The 22699-nt window shown below is 34.4% G+C and overlaps 1 protein-coding gene across 50 annotated transcripts in view; it reads left to right on the top strand.

Annotated features, from left to right (window-relative positions):
* The window catches only part of Ank2 (ankyrin 2), a 636862-nt gene that overhangs the window by 502296 nt on the left and 111867 nt on the right, over window positions 1-22699 (top strand). For 40 of the 50 annotated variants that reach the window (XM_078021790.1, XM_078021757.1, XM_078021763.1 and 37 more), the window contains 8 exons: window positions 535-720; window positions 1157-1180; window positions 4471-4569; window positions 5979-6077; window positions 13363-13461; window positions 18514-18711; window positions 20802-20900; window positions 21062-21160. In XM_078021790.1, coding sequence (XP_077877916.1) covers window positions 535-720; window positions 1157-1180; window positions 4471-4569; window positions 5979-6077; window positions 13363-13461; window positions 18514-18711; window positions 20802-20900; window positions 21062-21160 — 903 coding nt within the window. The remainder of the gene's footprint in view (window positions 1-534; window positions 721-1156; window positions 1181-4470; window positions 4570-5978; window positions 6078-13362; window positions 13462-18513; window positions 18712-20801; window positions 20901-21061; window positions 21161-22699) is intronic. The other 10 variants (XM_078021766.1, XM_078021754.1, XM_078021794.1 and 7 more) reach the window with 2 other exon arrangements.

Below are 22699 nucleotides of genomic sequence, written 5' to 3'. Positions count from 1 at the left end.
CAGAGACATTGAGCAACTTGCATAGTTGATCGGGTGTGTGTGTGTGTGTGTGTGTGTGTGTGTGTGTGTGTGGTGGTGGTTACCATATTTGTGATTCCCAGTCAGATTTAAGTTCCACTCTATCTTAAGTTCCACTCTTATCTTCCCACATTTTCCTTCTCATAACCAGGCATTCCTTGAGGTTTGTTCTAATTTTTATTTCCCATTAAAATCATACAAGTGATCAATTTAAAAAAAAACAATTACAACAACAAAAACATACAGGTGATCACATTCCGGCTTCAAAACAATCACACCCTTTAGGTAGTGTGCTTTGTTAGGATACATCTTTTAAAGAAATCTATAGAATAGAATTTAGGAAAGAAATCTGATTAACTTAGTCCACAGTGTGACAAATGACTAATTATGATCTGCTTCTGATCTTGCTTATCAGTGTTCATCACTACCTTAAAATTTAGAGACACCACTGCTTGAAGCTGAAACCTAAGAATCTGGATGTTAACGGAAGATATTTTTCTTCCTCGATTTTGCCAGGATGGCTTTACTCCTCTAGCTGTGGCCCTCCAGCAAGGACACAATCAGGCGGTGGCCATCCTCTTGGAGAATGACACCAAAGGCAAAGTAAGGCTGCCAGCTCTGCACATTGCAGCTAGGAAAGACGACACCAAATCTGCGGCACTCCTGCTTCAGAATGACCACAACGCTGACGTCCAATCCAAGGTAAAAGCTGAGTGCATCTGTTTACAGGAACTCTGTGCTGCCAGATTCTTCCTGGGGAGTGATAAAGAAGTAGGCCCCGGTGATAATGCAAAATTACTCCTGCTCATGAAAAGAGATAAAATTACTTTCAGAGGTATTTCAGAAAGATGGGGTATTTGGGTACACTAGAAAAAAAAATTAAATGCGAGATAATTTTCTTTAAATGATGAGGATTGGCTATTGAGAAATTTACTTCCTTCTGTTTACAGTCATAAATAATAGAAAAAAGAATCAGAAAGAAACAACTGTATTGCATAGTGTTTTGGGACTTTTTTCTGAGTAGACTACATTTTGGCATGTTGGAATAGTATCCCCAGTTCAGCAAGCAGATTGACTGTTTCCTTAATTTTGCACTGTGTAATATTTTCCCTCTTTTTCCCATACAACACTGCTTCAGATGATGGTGAATAGGACAACCGAGGTACAGTATTGTGATTATACCAAAATTTGCCTTATTTTTATTTATTTTTAATTTTTACCCAGTTAGAATAAATGCTCACTAATTCATACTAATGATTAAAATTTCCATGAATGGGAAATCATTTAGAAATTTTTCTTATAATTAAGGAAAATTGATAGTTCAAATATATTTAATGCAACATCTGTTTGACGTGTTATTAAATCAACGAAACTATTTAAATTCAAATTTAAAGTTTATGAGACTAGACCATGAAATAAAACTCTTCCTTAACATATTTTAATAAGTGAGCTTTACTCTTAACTTTTTGCAAAGAAGAGATGCGATCTTGATTTCTTAATGAGAATTCTCAGATTAAAGTTTAGAGAAGCGAAAATGAGAGAGGTTTCTCTGTTACCATGTTTTATATTTTTGTCTAATTGCAATTGCCTTTTTACCCCTGTATGTGTTTTTCTTTATCACTTTGTTTGTAATCAATAATCATATCGAGCATATCATGTGCAAAGCAGTTACTTTTTTTTATAAGTCTTAAAACACTTGCCATTAAATCATTGTCCTCATATGAAAATAGATGACATCAAGCAACAAGAGTAATAAGTTTTGAAACCTCTCAGGGTGGGATATGTGTGTGTGTTTGGGGGGGGGGTCTAGTCTCTCCTTGGCCATTGCTGCAGACATGCCCTAACAGAAACATTGTTGAAAGTATATTATGGATATTATTCTATACTCAAAGGCAAGTGGCTGATCATGTAGCTTGACTTTCACTGGAGTGAGGGAATTTTTTTTTTTTTTTTTTTTTGGTGCTGGGGCTTGAATTCAGGACCTCGTGCATGGGAGGCAAACACTCTACCAATTGAGATAGATCCAAGCCCCTGAGGGAATTCTTTAACATCTTATTTGATTACTGGATTATGGGCTCATGGAGATTATGAAGCCTTGAACATTCACACTTAGTGTTGAACGATAGAGATGTATTTCTAAAACTATAATTTTCTTTATTGACACATTTTTGTTTTGAGATGGCGGCAGACTTGAGTTATTTGTGTCACTTCTTTTGGTCCATATCTATGCATGGAACCTAGGTCAGAGACAAAAACAAAAAAACAGCAGAGGCCCCCAATCAATACTTTGGTGAAATTATTCAAGATAGGAATTGTACAAATTGATCTTTATTACTGATTACTGATTTTAATACATTTAATTTTTTAGATGCTCTTTGGTGAATATGATACGTTTTTGAAAACAGTGTTAGCTCTAAATATCATATTTGAAAGCAGCAGTTTGGATTGAGTTGTACTTGGTTATAAATATTTCTCTTAAGTTAATCGAGCACCAAGAATAGGAATCATTCCATCTGTAGTCTTGTGGAAGGGTGAACTCTGCCTCCCACTTCTCTGTTAATCAGGGAAGAGTCCTCTGAGAGGGCTTCTGTTAGTCTTGTGCTGTTCCAAGACTCACAGGCTGAGGCATTAGCCTAGATGGTCAATGAGGATGTATCAGACGATAAATTCATTTATTTTTGCAAATGAGAAACTAATATTATTATACTTGAATAATTTGAAAATGTTCTACCAGCAATCAGTATGTTTTTCTGAAATTATATTATAACTTGAATAATAGACATACATTCAGGATATGCCTGGGTGACAGGAAATATCAAGATAAAAATGAAAAAATCAATTATGTTTTAAAATACAACAGTTTGACATTTTATAAAATGATGATATCCGGAGTAGACTGACTTTTTTTTTTTTTAACATTTTGACATGACTTTTTGGCATTACCTAAATGTAAAATAAAAATATCTTGACCACAGTTGTGGAATTTTGGATTGATAATTACTATTCTCATTTTGGGTCTTGCTTCTCTACAGTTAAAAATTATTTGCAGTTAATGTTGCTGATAGCGCAGAAAAATTTCTGTTACCTAAGTTATCTGAGAACTTATTGAGAGTGTTTTAAAAACAAAACCACTAAACCCACATATCAACTCAATAGAAAAACAATGATTGTAATTTAGAAAATATTTCTTTAAAGTAATATGGTACACATCAAAGTTCAGTTCAAATAATAAAGAACAATAGAAAATAATCAGAAAATGGCAGGATGTCATAGCCAATTAATACTATTTTAAGTAATGAAAATAGAGTGAAGAAGATGATCAGATCTTTGTGCAATTTAATAAGAGTTAAGACATCTATTGTGATAATTAATGTCTTTTGGGGAGCAGGGGTTACTGGCGATTTACCCAGGGGCACTTAACTCTGAGCCACATTCCCCCTTCTTTTTTTTTTTTTTTATTTTTTGACAGGGTCTTGCTAAGTTGCTTAGGTCCTCACTGAATAAATGAGGCTGGCCTTGAGCTTAGAATCCTCCTTCCTCAGCCACCTGAGTTGCTGGGATCAAAGGTGGCGCCAATGTGCCTGGCCAAAAGTTTTAAAACAAATTTTCATCAAAAATAAATAAATGAACAAACAAATGAGTATCTACTTTTCTTCACATAAAAAGTCCAGATGTTACTTTTTGAACATTTTCAGAATAAATAATTTTCTAATACTTGTATAATTGATCTAACCTGGTTATCTTAATCATATTTTATTAATAAAAATTAGTTTAATTAGCATTCAAAATTGGACTATGCTGAACTTTTATTTTGTATTCTTATTACTACCAAGTATATTATTTAATTTTTCTTTAAATTTTTTTTTCATTATAAAACATAGCTGATTAATAACGATATGGAAATACCGTTATTAATATTGTAACGATATGGAAATACCATGTCAGGTATTTGTAAGAATTTTCACAGTTCCAAAGACATAATGTCAATCAATGCTATTTTACAAATCAAGAACAAAAACACAGGTTTGAAACCTTCTCCCCAAGAAAACCACATTTTTGAAATTCACAATGTGTTAATTCTATGGCTGAAATTTTATGTTTTTTTAGTTATATTTTGTTTTTCTCTATTATGCTAAATCAACTCAAGAAACATGGTTTGGAATAAGCAAATCTCATAAATAGATAAACATTTGTGATCATTAAAAATAATGAAACCAGTGAATGTAGAATATTTATTTCTTTATATAACTATATATTGTGCATTTACCTCTTTATGTAACTATCACCACATAACACTACAATTTGAGGAGTCTTTTTAAAGCATTTATTATCTAAATTATGTTTCTCATATATTAGGTAAGCGGTAAAGTATGTGATTTTCTTCATTGGTTTGGTGACCACAGCATAACAAGTGAAATGCTTTGTCAACTGCCATTTCTTTCCTTTCCACAGAGTGGTTTTACTCCTTTGCACATAGCTGCACACTATGGAAACGTCAATGTGGCAACTCTTCTTCTAAACCGGGGAGCTGCTGTGGACTTCACAGCCAGGGTATGGATTGAAATAGTTTCATATCTTAGGCAGCAATAAACGGGTATTTTATGAAAGTAAAAGTGAACACCAATGGCTTTCTTAAAGATTTTATTTTTATTTTTTCCCCTTTCTTGGAACTTCCTAAAAGGTACTAGATTTTCCTTTTACTTTTTTTTTCACATCTCAGGAAGTTCTTGGGATTCAACAAGTAAAAAATAGGAATGTCCTAAATTCACATGCACACAAATCATTTGCAATAGTTGAGAAAACTATTAGTTTTGACAACAGTTTGAGCAGTTATGTTTAAAGATCATTCTGAAAATGATGAATAATCAGCTATAAGTTAATAAACAATGGAATATTATACATAAATATATAGGTAGTATGTGTTACAGTAATAAGTGGGCACGCAATTTGACAGAGAAATTTTTTGTTTAATGAATTGAGAATTCATTCATACGAGGAGTCTGACTAAAATATAGAAACAGAAATAACACGGAGTATTATCTGCTTAATGGTATGGAAATAATTCATTTACATGAAAGATATAAAATTCACCTATGTGATAGTATATAGTATAAATCAATTAATGCAAGATTTGAATATTCAAAAAAGTATGATAAAATAAGGTACATATTCTTACCATAGTGATAATTTTTATTGTGTTTTTCTCCTAAGAAGTTTTCTGCACTGGAACTATGTTGTGCTGTTTTCAAGTTGCCTTTCTTACTGAATTATTCTAAAAAATATGTTTATAAGAATCATTTTCCATTGGATATTAATATGTATATTTGTATGCTATTTAAAAAAAACTTGTTATTTTTAGTTATGAATGACAGTAGAATGTATTTTGACATATCATATATACATGGAGTAAATTCCCATTCTTTTGGTTGTACATGATGTGGAGTTACACTGGTCATATATGAACATAGGAAAGTTATGTCCAATTCATTCTACCGTCTTTCTTGTTTCTATCTCCCCTCCCTCCCCTTTGTTCCCCTTTGTCTAATCTAGCTGTACTTCTATTTCTAAGTGTAGAAAACTTTGAGATCCCAGACTTTTTAAGAGCATGGATATTATCAAAAGACTTTATCCTAGGGAATCTATGTTAAATAGAATTTGAGCTTTTGTTTCTACTACACCAAAGTTCTCCCTTTTTCTACTCACTGTAATGTGTACGTTCAGTACACTCATAGCTATTGATAATTTATGCTGTTTGATTCCATTTTGTATTCTCTATCAATAGTGCTTTGTAGTTTGTGTGCCTCTTTGGTCCTTAAAAAAAATCAAAGATATTGAAACAGTAGAAACCATGGGTCAAATTACCAGGTGGTCATTTGTGCCCTTTGTGCCCTTTGACACCAAGTCCCCTGCTATCATGCCGTCATACCCAACTTGCTCTGTTTTGTCTTTCCTTGGTGTAGAATGGAATTACTCCTCTGCATGTGGCTTCCAAAAGGGGAAACACAAACATGGTGAAGCTCTTACTGGATCGAGGTGGTCAGATCGATGCCAAAACTAGGGTGAGTGTCTCTGTTCTTTAATTTACTTCCATTATAATTTCTTTCTATCCTCTTACCAATCACCTTAAAACACTAGTCAGTAAACACAGACAGTGTGTTTTCAAGGAAATTGCTACCTTGGATTTGATTTAAATCTCATACAATATTTAAAGGCTTCATATCATAAAGTGAAATTAGTATTTGCTCAGAAATGCCTGAAAATAGAATGTTAGCCCCTCAATGTAATAGTTTCACATTTTTTTTGTCTTACTGATTTTCTGGGAACAAAGATCAAAGATTGAACTTATACATCTCTCTTTTGGATAATTATAAATAAGAACCCAAATTTGTTAGAAAATATTGGGCTATGAGAATGTGACTTTTACACAAAATATTTTAATACATGCTGAAAATCTTGTTTCTAACATCAATTCCTAAGTCATTTTTCTTTCTTTTTTTTAAGTTGTCAATGGACCTTTATTTATTTATATGTAGTTCTGAGGATCAAACTCAGTGCTAGGCAAGTACTCTACCACCGAACCACAACCCTAGCCCCTTACATCATTTTTCTTAAGTGATTTTGTTAGACTAATCTTAACAGGAGATTTGCTATTATGCTTATTTAAAAAATACAGTTGTCCAATCTCCAGGACAAAAACAAACAGACAAAACTCCAAAACAATAACAACAACAACAACAAAAAACAACAGTTGTTATTTTGTATATTTACTTGAATATCATCTTGATGGATATGCTATCCTTCATTCATTTCAAACTTGAGTAAAATGTCATTCTGTGTTTTTAATGTATTCCCAATAAATCAGATAATATGATGAGCAGTAAAGTACAATTGTTACTAGGACAGATTCTGAAAAAGACACTGATTGATTTCAGTCTCTACTTGCATCATTTTCTAATATGAATAATATTGCCGTGTACTGATCTTCTCTGAATTTAAGCTAATACTACTTTCTACCTCATAAAGTTGTATGAGAATTAATTCTTAGCTGTTTATTTGCCTTCTTTAAAAATGTGGAATGGGTAAATGACTTAGCTACTTGTAATTTTTAATAATATTGCTGACATTATATGCAATTATTTGCTTAAATATAATCTAGTGGGTTAATATTAGGTTTATTGAAGTAGATTAGGTTAATCATTGACTTTAGCAAAAAACTTTAAATATTCCTGTAATATGAAAATTTTGAAATATGTGGTATTAAAAAGGCTATGAAAGTTAATGGATAGAATGTATAACTTGTGCCGGGCATGGTGGCACACATCTGTAATCCCAGCAGCTCAGAAGGCTAAGGCAGGAGGATTGCGAGTTCAAAGCCAGCCTCAACAAATCAGTGAGACCTAGTCTGTAAATAAAACACAAAATAAGACTGGGAATGTGGCTCATGGTTAAGTGCTCCTAGGTTCAATCCCTGGTATCAAAAAAGAAAAAAGAAAAAACTTGTCTCTTGTAATATTTTCTCTTTATTTTGATTAATTCTGGAACTTCATGTTCTCAGTCCAAGCAATAAGGATTACATCTAGTACCCTTGCACATCTTGAGGCAAGAAAATATTTTTAAATAAATCTCACCATCTTTAAGTCTCCAGAAGGTATGCCCATCGTGGACTACAAATTCTAGTGTTAGATACTCTTGCAGAATATTGCTTTCTAAATCTCATTTCTCCAGGACATTTGGTTCAAGCTGGCTGTGTCAAATTACATGGGAATTCTGGAGTAGTTTGTTTTATCTGTCAGGAGCTCTGTTGTGGTGTCCAGTGTCTTTGCCTCAGTGTTTTATGTGGTTCTACCCTTTGCCTTGTAGGCATGTCACTTCCCTTGCTATGCTGTGGGCACATACAATTTGGAAGTCCCAGAGCTGCATGCTTTACACTCTTGCTCTTTATATTTAAAGCAAAAGAGTTTCTGCATACTCCTCTATTACTATCACCATTACTAACATTCCTAACACAATGCCAAATTACTAACATAACCATCAACACTGTTTCTCCCTTATTCTGACTTTTTTTCCCTATAAGACACCTAAGATTACCTAGAGGAAGAGCACTTTGCAAATGCAAAAATTTGTTACCTTAGCCAATATGCTAAGATTGTACATTCCTTTTATTAATGCTTTTCTGCAGTATTCATTCATTATCCAGGCAGTTGATTTTATTATCATTGATTACCACAATATTTATTTAGCTCTTTAAAAGATGCTCCAATTTATGTAGCTCATCTACATGCCATACAATTAAAAAGTTTACCTGCCAACAGACAATTCTTAGTACTTACAAAAAGAGGACTAAGAAATGAAGAGAAATGGATTCTTATGCTAGTTCTGCCATTTAACTAATTACCCTCATTTTATTCATTTTGCCAGTTAAAAATCCACTGTGTTAGGAGGCTGGGAATGGAATATTTGGATCATTTTTCACTTGGCATAGATAGATACAGCAAATAAATTACTTTCAGGGTTTTAAAAAGATTTTCTGATCGTGTGGATTTCGAGGACATTCTATTCTTTCATTCTTTCATAACATAGTTATTGAATTCCTGGTACTGTGAACCCAGAAGATACAAGTTAACAAAATAGACTAGATCTCTGTATTCATAGAGATGCAAAGTTCCCAATACCCAAGAGACGAGGTTAGCAGTGTGCTGTTAAAAGTTTAATTACAGGTTCTCAGAAAAGCAAAAGGAAAACAAAAATCTTGATTTGCAGTGTTTCCTGGGTTTTTTTTTTTTTTTTTGGTATAAATAGCTCCACCATGGTCAATTTAGCTACCAATATGGTATCCCTAAATGCAGAATTGGGAAGAGTTATAGAGAAATTAGCTCTCTCTGCTCAGTGTGAGCTAGTTGGCTTCAGCACATGCCAAGATTGTGCACAATATGGAATAGTACAGTATTGGGCACATTATGGAATAGTACCAAAATGTTTCCCCCTTAAGTTCAAATACTTACTCTATTCTAAGTGGTAGGATATTAAAAGTACTGTTAAATTATTTTCATTCTGGCTAAAGCTAGAAGACCTATATCCCTGTTATCAAAGACAAACTCAAATAGGAGGTAAATAGTGGGACCAAGACTATGGTCTGGAATTGAGAGGACAATTCTGGAGATATCCTTTTTGATTACTAAAATAATGGACTATAAGGGCCAGGGGTGCAGCTCCGTGGTAGATGCTTGCTTAGCATGCACAAGACCCTTGGCTTGATTCCCAGTACTGCAAAATAAATAAGTAAAATAAAAATTTTTTAAAATAGTAGTTTGCTTTTTCTTTTGTCCTTTGAAAATGTATTTTTAAATAAAAATATTTAATTTGTTCCTACTTTCATTTTAGATTATATAATAAAATTTCTATACATGAAATTAATTTAAGATTATATCACTTTTTCATTTTTGTTACAGAGTTCTCAATTTCCTCTAGCAATCAAATTGACCATGAACACTCTGAAATTTTGTATATCACATTTGCATCTTGATGACATTCTCATCACTGACAAGGTTCTACTATGTAATTCAGAGAAATTTTAACCAGATCCCTTTTCTAGTGTCTAAAAATCCTCATTTTAATATTGAAACATAAATTTTAGAAATAGTTAAAATGAACTTGTTAATTCAGGCATTATTAAGGGCATTATTCTTTTTTGTTGTTTTTAAACTTATTTATTATTTAGATGTGGAGAGGACCCATGTGAAGATTATGTTTAAAATATTGAATTATGGATTTCAATTAAAACAATGAAAGTATAAAAAATTAAAGGATAATGAACAAAAAAATCATATCAGAAAGAGGGATCACCCTTACTACTATTAAAATCATCATAATAATGGCCACCAATTGTCACATGCACATGATGTTCTAGGCACCCTACTAAGCCCTCTACGAATATCATCTTATTTCATCTTCCTAACAACTTGTGAAGCATATAATTTTTTTCTTGGTAAGAAAATATGCTGAAATTAACAGGTATTCATTTGAAAAATGAGACTACCAGAAGGGAAAAATGAATTTCAACCTAGTTAAGTCATATGACCAGGATGCACAGCTTAGTTATTAACATTTTATTATAATAAAAGGACTTTAGGAGCTATTGCTACAATGACCTACACAGACAGGGAGGAAAGGAAAAGATAAGAAAGAAATGGCTCTAAAAAGCTAGTGCGGAGATACCAACTAGATAGATGGTAACCCAGCAATGTGAATTGATCATCTCCTGTCAGAGTTATCCACATCATGGTGGTAGCACATCCATGTGGAATAAACTGCTCCTAGTGAAAAAAAAAAAAAAAAAGGAACAGAAAGGAAGGGGACTTTGGAGAGTGAGACAAAAGCATAATTTTCAAACTCAGGATTAAAAATTTAAGTAAAAATATCAGAATACAAAACTAGGGCAAGATTTTTTTCAGCATTAACTCAATACTGTACTTTGTAGAAAAGATTCAAGTTCTATTCAGATTGAGCATATTGAGCAACTTGAATTTGAGATCATCATTCACACGTCTTTTATAAGAACAGACACATTGCATCATTAAACATAAGATTTAGAACTAATCTAATCCATATTGTTCCTTAATGTTCTCCTAGGCATCTTAATGTTCTCCATGATGTTCCCATTGTTATCCCGGGATAACAATCATGTTGAGGTTTCAACATGATTACACAATGACCATTCCATGGAATTCACAGAAAACAGCATTCCACATTTTCTAAAAGTGATGTAAGGCACCATCTCCTACCTCATCTTCCATACAATGCTGTAAGTTAAACAGGGCAGGAAAAAATCATCCCAGTTTTATATGTGATGAAGCTGAGTCTTAAGGAGAGGTGCCCCAGGCATCTGATCCGAGATTTTCCCCAGGTCTCTGTGACTCATTGCACTGGATGCTCTACCCACTACATGGAATTCCTCAAACTCAAGATATCAATTGCAGCATCCACCAGGAATGTGAGCAGTCATACTATATCCAGTTATTGTATAGCTTTTATAGCAACTGTTGCTCTGTAGTTTCAGCAGGGTACTGTTATCAAGACACAAAAGCATAATCATTTTGCCAGCACACTTTTCTTTATAGACTCCTATCTGGTAAATTCATTAAAAAAATGTGGAATCCCACCTATGGTAAGTACTTTTTTCTGGAAAGGAAATCTTATCATGCTAGTTCTCCTGTACCCCAAGTTGCAAAATCTTTTAGTTATTCAGTGTCTTCATACGAGCTAAATACGTTTAAATATCAGACAAGGTCTTAGCCAACAACAGATGGCACACTCAAACTGATCATTTGATTAGAGTTTATTAAAGGGTCTATTTATAATGTCGTGGGTAGTCTGTAGGGAGGGCACAAAGAATAGTGTAGACTCTAGAAGCTTGTCACCACAGACCTGAAAGAAGAGGAGTAGAAGAGGCCCCCCAGACCACGAAGGAGAGACACATGTGGAAAGGCTGCTTTGGCAGGAGTTTAACCTTTGGTTATGGTGGGGTGCTGGGTGCCCCACTAACATAGTTTCTTGCTCAGAAGGTGATGAGCTACTTGAGAAAATGAAAGTCTGAAATAATTAGCAAAGAAATAAGAGACAAAACCAGAAATTAAGTTTGAAAGGGAAAGTGGAGCTCCTAATAGGTTCTCTAGTCCACATAGGAGCTGGAACTGAATGACTAGAAAATGGCTCTGATCTTTTATATAAGAGAGAGTACATCAAAGGCAGGGATAAGGTTTCAGTGGGTGGAGTCTTGCTTCATGGTGTCTTGCAGTCAACAGGTTTATTAGCATCTTGGCAGCCACGCCCATCTCTGAGATGCTGTGTGGCCATGTGGCTGCAGCAGGTCACCCCATCTCCAGTGTAGTGCAGAACCTGACAGAACTAGGTCAATTTTAATATGTAATGGGTGATATTAAACCAGCAGGAGTGATGCTGAGAGTGCAGCTGGGAATTACCAGATACCAGACTTTCCCATCCAGTGGCTTTCATGCCCACTGGGTTCATTCACGGGTGGCTTCCAGCATCTGGTAAAGGCACACAGCCAGACTTGGGAGATCCCTTGGAGAGCCCCATCCATGTCTTGCTGCCTTTCCCATTGGCCAGGCAGATGCCAGAGGGCAAGGTAGCCCACTGATGCAGCCTAGAGTCAGTCAGGATACAGCAGAGTGTGGATCTGGAGGGGCAAATGAAAAATATCCAGCATGGAAATCCCAGAATATTATACCAGAATGAAATGTTGTAACTCAGAGGAATTATTTTTATTAAGAGTAAAGCATTACCTGGAAAGGTGGTATTGGAAGAAGAGACAAAAAAGATAGACTGTCACAGTGCTGGATGAATTGGATCCTTCTGGAGCCTCTGAACTGAAGCCTTGGAAATACTCTTACTTGCTCCTGTACTTGGTTCTTTCTGATTGCTACTTGCCTTCTCCACTTCTTTCAAGGGATAATCTTATTTTTTTTTCTTAGTGGGTTAATTATACATTCAGGATTCCATTTTCTCTCTCACTTCTTGCTCTTTGTTCCTTACAATGCTTTTGCCTTGTATTTCACCTCATATTCCCTACATACCCTGCCTTTTGGCCTTGCCATGCTTCCGGAGGAAAATAAAACAGAGACAGTGCACTTGGGAATTGTTCCGGAATCAGAACCTATCTCGAAAGTTTTCATGTCAGAAAATTTTATAAATAATATATGGTTGTACCACATTCTATTTGACATAGTTTTAATTCTACTATTAATAAATTTTATCTTTGGGAAACAATTACTTAAATATTTACGTAATGATGTAAATAATCATATAATTATGTAAGATATGTTGGAAATCCTTGGAAGAATCTGCCAAAGACAAACATAACAAACCTTCCCTTCCGATTCACAAGCATCTGGGTGCAATTTAGGAAAATTTATTAAAGTAGTAGGATATATATGGACAAATTGTAAGAATTATCAGGTGAAAGTTGTGTTAGGATAACCAAAATGAAAAGAGTGTAACTTGATGTCTTCCTGAGTTGTAATTCCAGGTGAGCAGGGTTTTCAAGTTCAACAAATGTAAAATGCGTTATTTCTTCATGACAAAGCAAACACATGGCCAGAAGTCGGTTTTGTTCCAGTGAAACCCCACACATAGGATTTCTCCTGCCCTCCTCCTGCTTGTTTTGTCTTTGGTTTTCTATTTCTCTTTGTGAAATACCCTTTCCATCTTGTTTTCTCTTTCACTCAGCCCCCCAGAGAGAGGGCTTCTTAAACAACAGATGTAGTCTCAATTTAAAAAGAAAAGAAAAAAGTGAGCTCAGCCCTAATTCTTTAATTCTTTTGGCAGGATGGGTTGACACCACTTCACTGTGCTGCGCGAAGTGGGCATGACCAAGTGGTAGAACTTCTGTTGGAACGAGGTGCTCCCTTGCTGGCAAGGACGAAGGTGAGTCATTATGGGTGAGAAGGGATCCAGGATACCCTTTGTGTCACTTTGTAGAAATTTATTTCCTTTTTGAAGTTAAAGAATCAGTTAAACATTTTCTAGTTACTCAATACATGTATACTCAAAATAAGAAATATAAATCAAATCAATTTAAAGTTATTAAAATGAACATATCCACGCAATTAAGTTGTATTAAAAGTGTATACCTCCAGGTTCTTCCTATATTTTGCTGTACTTATTACAGGTGAAAACTATATAATTATACATAAATAAGGATATCATATAAAAATTAGAATATATTTTATAATCTGTGAGTCTAAATTTTTGATTCTCTGAGATAATCATAAAAATATATAAATATATTTTAAAGGAACACAAATAGCAATAAAAGATGGATCTTTTGCATATATAATTTTTATCTTTTAGGCAATACTAGTAAAATAATTCCTTAATGGTCTTGGTTGATTACATTTGGATCAGGAGTATGATACAGAAAACAAGATTGTCCACCTACAAAGAACCAATCAACAAGCATATTATTCTTATGGCATAATACTTCTAGTATTTTTTTTTATTTTGTTAATATACTTAAACATGAAGTAAATCATTTTCTATATAAATAAGAACCACATGGTTAGTTGGTTTGTTGGAGGTTTTAATTATCAAATGTAGTTTAAAAGCTTTATTGTGGTGTAGTTCGCCATTATCTAGCCTTACTTTGGGTTATCAGAAAATATCATGAAACAGATTGATGTTAATCATCCAGAATTATATAATGGGATATGCAACAACTTTTGGATCATTAACGATAACACCAATTTAGACCAAGTATACTTCTTATGTTTTTCCTCATTTCTTCCCCACCTCCCACCCTCAAACAGGATTGATATCAACTGATGCTTGTACTTGGTTCAATTAAAAAACTAAGGCAGCTGACACAAGCAAATATTTTTCAATTTATATTATATTTCAATTGACTGTTTAGTTAAAATCATTCAGAACAAACTAAATTACTCATTTAAATATATATCTAAATGTTTATATTGTATTGGAAAAGATGAAGTAATCAGGTTGAAGTGAGATGATACCTCTAATCTAGGAGGTACCAGACCGCCCTCCCTCTTCCTCCATAAAAGCTCTTGGTTTTGAATCACCCACAATTCCTCCTTGAAACAACTCCCCCTCAGTCTTTCAAAGTTCTAGCTCTCAGTTAACTGAATCTTTATCACAATTCATTTTGAATTCTTGGTAGTTTTAATGACCTTTATAAGAGCAATAGATTTAACAAATTATTTAAAATATTAATGTGTGTGTGTGTGTGTGTGTGTGTGTGTGTGTAGACAGAGAGAGAAAGAGAGAATCAAATCTTTAAAGATGTGTCTAACCAGCCATGGAAAGGTGGATTTAAATCAGAAATAAAAAAAGAGAAATAAATTATCTGAATTAATTAATTATCATGTTGATACTGCAAGTGTTATAAAAATATATTTTAAAATGCAAAATTTGGGGATGGATAATGCAGAGATAATTATGAAAAGTTTGGTTGAAATTTAAGTGGAAATAAAATTTTGGACTGATCATTTTATAACCAACAAAAATGTATATCAAATTTAGGATATGCAGATATTTTATTCCACAAATCAAACAATCTTGTCTATGGTGTTTTCCTATAACTGTCATATCATTAATGAAGACCCTGGATAACCAAGAGGGGGTTATTTTAATGGCCTTCTAAAAAATCAAGTGATATTCAGATGTAAGGATCCAACATAAACTGTTCATGACATGATTATATTCATTCACTCAAGCATGCATCCAACTATCATATTGAGATAATACAGTGTGCCAAGCAGCGTTCTGCACACCACAGGACTATTAAGATGAATAATACACAATTTATATCTTTAAGATGTTCAAATTTTGGTGGGAAAGATAGACGAGGAGATAATTACCAAGAGTAGAGCTATGTGCAGGATTAGGAACATGGATAAGATGAAGTAATCAGGTCACAGTGAGATGATACCTCTAACCTGGGAGGTACCAGACTGCTTTCCCCACCTCCTCCATGAAAGCTCTCAGTTTTGCATCACCCATGATTCCTTCTTGAAACAACTTCCCTCCCCGCAGTCTTTCAAATTTCTAGCTCTCAGCAAAATGAATCTTTACCACAATGCATTTCGAATTCTTGGTGATTTTAATGATCTTGATAAGAGCAATAGATGATTCTTCTACCTGGCCTCTTGGTGCAATAACTGTAAACCTTCTATTATTTCTGTTTCTAGCCTTCCCAACCCCAAATCACCCCTTTTATATTTCAGCTCACTTTATCCAGAACCCACTTGCCCAAATTTTCTTATTCTGGTGGGCCATTCAGTCATAGCTTCCCTTGTCTCTCTTCATCTTATGCCCTCAGTTCTCAATCAGAACCCACACGGTCTATGTTCTCTTCTGTTACTATCATCTAACACAACTTCTTACTACTCCTTTCTCAAAACACCTTCCTTATTTGCCTTCGAAGAAATTACATTCTTCTGGATTTCCTTCTGTTTTTCTGGCTTTCACTTCTTAAGCTCTTTAATGAGTTCCTCCTCAACTCTCAGGTCTCTGAACGTTAGAACTTCTGGAGCTCAGTCTTTGTGTCTTTCCTCTGTTTATTTGTACTCACTCCCTATGAACTCTTTAGATAGCATCTTCATGCTGATGAGACACAAGTGTATATATCTAAAATTCCATATGTTGATGTCAAGTCACCAAGACTATCAACTGGGCGTCTCAAATTTAGTAAGTTCAAAACTGAGCTCCTGGTATTTTCCCCACTCCTAACCATATCCTCTTATAGTGTCTCTTATCTCAATTCATAGCCATCCCTTACTTCCAGTTTCTTAGGCCAAATGCCTCACATCATGCTGGAACCCTCTCTTACTCTCCACATTCAGTCCCTCAACACTATAGCTTTCTCCTTTAAAATGTGTCATTAAGCCAGGAGCTTCTCAACAATCTCACTACTACTAGTCACCATCCCACCTGGATGGCTGCAAGAGACCCCAATTTGACCTTTCTTCTTTTCCCTCTAGCCCAGTCTATTCTTTTTTTTTTTTTTTCAAATTTACAAACCAGACAATGGTATTCTTAATACAAGGATCACTGCAATCTTGTTGCCCTAATTCTTTCAGCAGTATCTCATCTGAAATAAAGTCGAATTCCCTGTTCTGACATGCAAGGTTTCTCACCTCTCTCAATTCCTCTCCCTCCTAAATCATGTAAGCAACATGATTCTCTTCTTTGCTGCCTATTGATCTATCATGCCAGCTGTGGTCCCAAAACAGCATGTTTCACTTTATTTTTCTTCTGCCTCATATGCTCTTTCCCCAAATCAATAACGCCAGCTCTCTTATCTTCATCTTGTCGAAACTCACCTTCTCAGTAAGACCATTTATGGCCACCCTAACACTGTTTCATTCACACCCACAAACTCTCTTGGCCATTTTCTGCTTTGGATTTCCCTGATGCAATGATGATTCAACATGTGAAATATTTTAATTTCAATCTTCGTTGTTTTTGAGTTATATATCTATCTCCAACCTAGAAGTTAACCTTGATGAAGATGAGCATCCCTGTCTGTGTGTATATCCAATACTTGAATAGGGACTTGAGTAGGTTCTCAATAAACTAAAGTAAAATAAAGGATTATAATGGTGAATATTTTATTTTCTACATATCTCAAGTGAATAAAGTAGCATCAAAGAATAATAAAATTTTGGAGAAATATTTAAAACTGCAGTCCAAATAATAAGACTTGTATTTGTCCTTCACTTAGACATTATCTTTGTCTCTAATGCATGGATAAATTCTTATTAATGTGCTTCTCTTTTCTCTGTTCATTAATGGCTTTCTACATATAGAAGCAATAATTTTGGATAAAGATTATTTTAGAAACAATGAAAAATATTATTTTTAAGTCACTTGAACTCTATCACCCACTAACTATGGTAATCAGGACTTTAATCCATTTGTTTTTAGTCATTTCTCACTGTTGAAATTGTCCTTCTTATTGAGAATATTGGAGTTTGGGTCTCTTCTGGCATCTTATCCAGACACAATTTTTACTTTCTTGAATGTAATTATTACCAAAGTGTGGTTACTTCATCAACAATCATTTTTCTAGTGACTATACTAGAGTTGGTTAATAAGAAAAATTAATGGTACAGTCTGTTGAATGGGCAAATATTGCTTAAATCTAGTTTACTTCCTGGATTTGCATATATTTCATATACACATGTATATTACATATACAGTTTATTTATTTAGTGTTTTCAAAAAAAGGAGAGTCTTACTTACTTACTTACTTACTGGTAATTAACAGTGCGTAGCACTGCTATCTTATATTTCTGCTGGTGGGAAAGATAGACAAGAATTAAGGTTAAAGTTGCTTAGGACAGTATACATGATGACAAATTCAGATCCTCAAATTCAAAATTGTGAAGTCAGTACACATGGTCCACATTGGCTTCACGTTCCTCTAGGGTTCAAGCCCCAAATAAGACTCATAATATTATTGGAAAATGGAATCACGGAATTTCAGAGCAGCATAAAACCAAGAGTTGATCAGTTTCTTTACCCCCGTGAAGCATCCACTTGTTCCTCCTTCACTTACTTCCCCCTCTATAACAGATGAAGTGCTGGCAGAGAGATTAATTGAATGTCGACTGTTGTGTATGGAACTGGATGCAAATAATTTAAACATCAGCTATCACTTATTTTTATAGATTTAATACTGCCCTAATAATTATAAAATCAGGCTGCATTGCCACATATATTATTGCCATATATATTACTCATGAAAAGCATGTTAATATGTGTTTTACCTAAGAGTAGTACAATTATACTTTCCTTGCCATTGAACATAATCTGTTATTTATGCAGACATCAAATCAATATTATTTTCCCCCCTATTACTTATGTTAGAGATCAAGGATTGACTCTGCTGTGTTTCACAAACTTAAAGTCATTTTTGAAATGGTAAACATAGTTCTGCTTTGTTTTAACATACAGAATGGGCTGTCTCCACTTCACATGGCTGCACAGGGGGACCATGTGGAATGTGTGAAGCATTTGCTACAGCACAAAGCACCTGTGGATGATGTCACTCTCGACTACCTGACGGCCCTCCACGTTGCTGCACACTGTGGCCACTACCGTGTAACCAAACTCCTTCTGGACAAGAGAGCCAACCCCAACGCCAGAGCCCTGGTAAACCTGGCCCAATCCACATTTACTGAATACAGATTGAGACAAAATCCACATTGATTGACCAGTGGTGCCTACACCAGCAGTGCATGGTTACAGATATATAGTTAGTACTGCGAGTTTGTCAGTTTGTCACCTCCCACAAGTTGCCTGCCAACTTCATGCCTTCATAGTTTGCTGTTAAATGATGGTAAGCAAGGATAGATTTAAGAGAGCACCCAGGTAACATTCCTGAGATGAGTGAATTGCAAACAGATAGATACCAAGTTCTGGAGTAATAAGTGATATTAAATGGAAAATAGAAAAGAAAAAAAAAAGGAAAGTTCTAGATATCTCTAGATATTAAATAGAGTCAGAATACAGGTGTGTTGAACTTTATTAATCTCTTTTGGGAAAAAGAAAGAGTAAAGTAATGACTGTATGTAATACATAGGATAGTATAAAATAAAAGCCTGTGAAAGTTCACACGTAGATTTTCCTTTTTGACCTGATTACCCAACCATAGGTTAATAGAAAAGTGATTGCCTGGTGTACTGTCTCTTTGGGAAGCATTTTATAGAAACCATCCCAAGAATTGCTCAAGAGAAAACTGCAAGAGGCAGTCCTTAGATTAGCTTCTGTGTCTCCCAAGATCTAATATTAAATAAATCTTCCTTGCTTCACTTATATTCTAACAGTAATCATTGGAAGTTTTAGGCATGTACTAATTCATGCAACTTGTATCCTAATTCTCAAACTAAAAGCAAATCCTTTTTCCACAAGTTTAAATGATTTATGTCAGTGCAGATTCCTCTCTAATTAGTATGTAAGTTGAGAAAAATCATTTATATTCATTGAATATGAATTATTATTTTTATTTGAAATTTTCCATTGGAATCAATTTATTAATAATTACATAGGAAATAAATCTACCCCCAAAGGTACAATTAGGTGATGGTATTCATTTTTTCATAGGGAAATGAAGTATTAATTTTTAATTGAATAGAGCTCAATAAGCTTATAAAATATCACAATCTAATAATTGCAGATATATTTTAAGTGCTACATGTTCATGTGGCTATTTATATCTGGCTTGTTATACAGTCTATAAATAGGTGAAATGACTCAATGAACTAATTATGTTTATCACTCCACTGTGAAGGATAAGAAGTCATTAGCTTAAATAAAACCATGTGTTTTCCTGAGAACTGCTAACATATAAAAATGTCGATTGATGATCATTACCCATTGGAACATGTAAAACTGTTAACTGGCAGAATAGATATAACTCAATAAAGGATCATTGTTCAAATAAAAAGATGACAAATATAACATATAATGTTTAACCTCAGGATTAATTAAAATTTCAGATAATTTCTCCAGTTCCTGGACATTCACCTAGTTTGCAAAGTTACAAAGTACCTCATAATCATCTTCCCACCTTCCCTTGCCTCTCAGAGGTATCCGCTTGTAATGATCCCAGAAACTCTCCCTTTTTATTGAAAATATTCAGGAACTTAGTCATTTCTTTATGAAATGAAATGTGTCTGATTGGCATATATGTGATAAATATTTTCAATAGAAAAACAATCTCGGGATATAAATTTATAACATAAATAATAATTTCTGGTAATTTGAAACACTTCATCTCTAAAGAAAAGGATAGCAGAGCTGAAACATTACTTTCAAGGCAGTTGTCAAAGATTTGCAAAGAAAAATAAGCAATTCTTATGCTCTGAGAATGGCTCTTCATCATGAAAACACATTCTTATTTTCAAGGCATCTTCAAGTCATTTCATCCAAGAATATCTAAAATATAATTGCCCCTCTATTTTTCCTTCTCTGAAGAGTAGGCCTGTGTATTTTTCTTCTCTTTTTGTTTGCTTTGTAAGCACACAAACAGAATTAAGAACAGAATTAAGAACAAGGAAGCAAAATCCAGTGCCCATAGGAACACACCGCCCCTTTTCTTTCCAAATTCAGACACCTACAGAGTTTGAAGAAACGGTGACATTTTGTGACGATGTAACATTATTGCCTGCAATGTGCCAGCATGGAGTTGTGTGAGAATCGTTTCTGCATGTTTTCAACTAACTTGATTGTCTTTTGCACAGAATGGTTTTACTCCACTGCACATTGCCTGCAAGAAAAACCGCATCAAAGTCATGGAACTGCTGGTGAAATATGGGGCTTCAATCCAAGCTATAACAGAGGTAGAAAAAATGTTTCAGCTCATCACGAAACATTCCTTCTCTTACTCCTTACCCTTCCTCTCACCCATCTTCTGTCCTCTTCACCAAGTTGTATTTATCTGAAGAAGCCCCAAAGCCCCACCGGTGCAGAGGAGTAAAACTGCTGTTGCTTTGTTTCGCAGTCTGGCCTCACACCAATACATGTGGCTGCCTTCATGGGCCACTTGAACATTGTCCTCCTTCTGCTGCAGAACGGAGCCTCTCCAGATGTCACTAACATTGTGAGTATGGCTTGGGTCAGAATAACCGCAGGGACAAAGAAAGAGAGGAGCTGAGAGTGTGGGTGTGTGTAGGTGTGTTTGCGTGTATATCACCAGAGCCAGCAATCTAGCTTTGAGAAGGGCCCTCATAATAAATCATATACTGTGAAATAATTGCTGGAACATCCCTGAAAAGAACCTCGATAGGTAAGAAATGGGCTCAAGAATGAAATGGGAGTTGTGAAGTGAGACAGCTTGAGCTACCCAAAGTAGATGGATTGAACATGCATGTAACATGCATTTACTCAAACTACATTTTAAACACTCCTCTGAGAGTGAATAGATGATTGTTGGAAAAAAAAAAATCTTCTGGGATCATCCTAGTTTTTTGAGTGAATTATATTCCAGATATTTTTTCAATAAAATATCAAATCAGTTCCATAATCAGTCTTATCAAAAAATTAACTAGAGATAAACCAGGGATTAAATAGAGATTTTTTTCCTTGATAATAATTTCTTCCTCTTTTCAGTGACATGGATTTTCCATTTCCTAACCTTCCTTTGATTTTTAAATTTTGATTTAATTTCCTCTGCTGGAGTGGAGACCTGTCTTACTTGAAATAGTTACACTCTCCCAAAATGAACTTTGATCTCCAGTCAACTTTCCTTCTGCCAGGAAACACTGATTATCCCAGGATCCTTCTATCTAATCTAAATTAGGATTTTTTACTTCTGAGTTCTTTATATTTCTCTCACTTTTGTGGGTTCTTCCCCCTTTAAACTCTGGCTATTATATCATGGAAAACCATCTAATTCAAATTTCACCTGAGCAAGGGCACGGTCTTGCACATGTGCCATCATGTATCAGAAGCTCAAGAGTGGCCACTGGAGTATTGGGATTTTTAAAAACATTTGCAAAAGAAATAACTATCCCTCAATAAATGTCAGTCACATTATTAAAAATGAATCATGTTTATAGAAGCATTTGCCTAACTATTGTCGCTGATTTTTATTTCATATAAGTTGTGAAACAGAAATTTCCAATTTTGCTTTTTTTTTTTTTAATTTCCCCTCATATTACTGTTTTAAACATTGCTTCTTTGCTCAAGTTTTTGATGCCTAGGCAAAATCCATTGTGGAACTAAACATTTTTTTAAATTTTAAATATTATTTAATACTCTCTATTATCCAAGAGTTGATGCATCAAACTATTAAAGTCTGTATTTTTGTTTTCCTAATTATTGATTTTTGGTCCTAAGTTTACACTATTATATGCTAATTGTTACTATTGTAACTATTAAGCAGATGTAATTTCATAATGTGCCAACTTGAGTTTAATTTCTAGTCACTTTAAGAACTCTAAAAGAAGGCATTTTTTATTCTTTATTAAGATATGATCAAAAAATTTTTGACTTGAGTAGGTTTACATACAGGCCAGTAACTTAAAAAAAAATACTGTGTATATTCTCCTATTCTTCTCACCCATCCCCCACTTTCATTATTTGAATTCAATACTCAAAAACTCACAGGAACAATAATGATAACATGTTAAATCGCTAT

This window comes from Ictidomys tridecemlineatus, chromosome 9, assembly GCF_052094955.1.
Source record: "Ictidomys tridecemlineatus isolate mIctTri1 chromosome 9, mIctTri1.hap1, whole genome shotgun sequence".
In the NCBI taxonomy this organism is placed as follows: Eukaryota; Metazoa; Chordata; class Mammalia; order Rodentia; family Sciuridae; genus Ictidomys; species Ictidomys tridecemlineatus.
The sequence above is the reverse complement of the archived record's forward strand: the minus strand, read 5'-3'. Positions and strand labels throughout refer to the sequence as shown.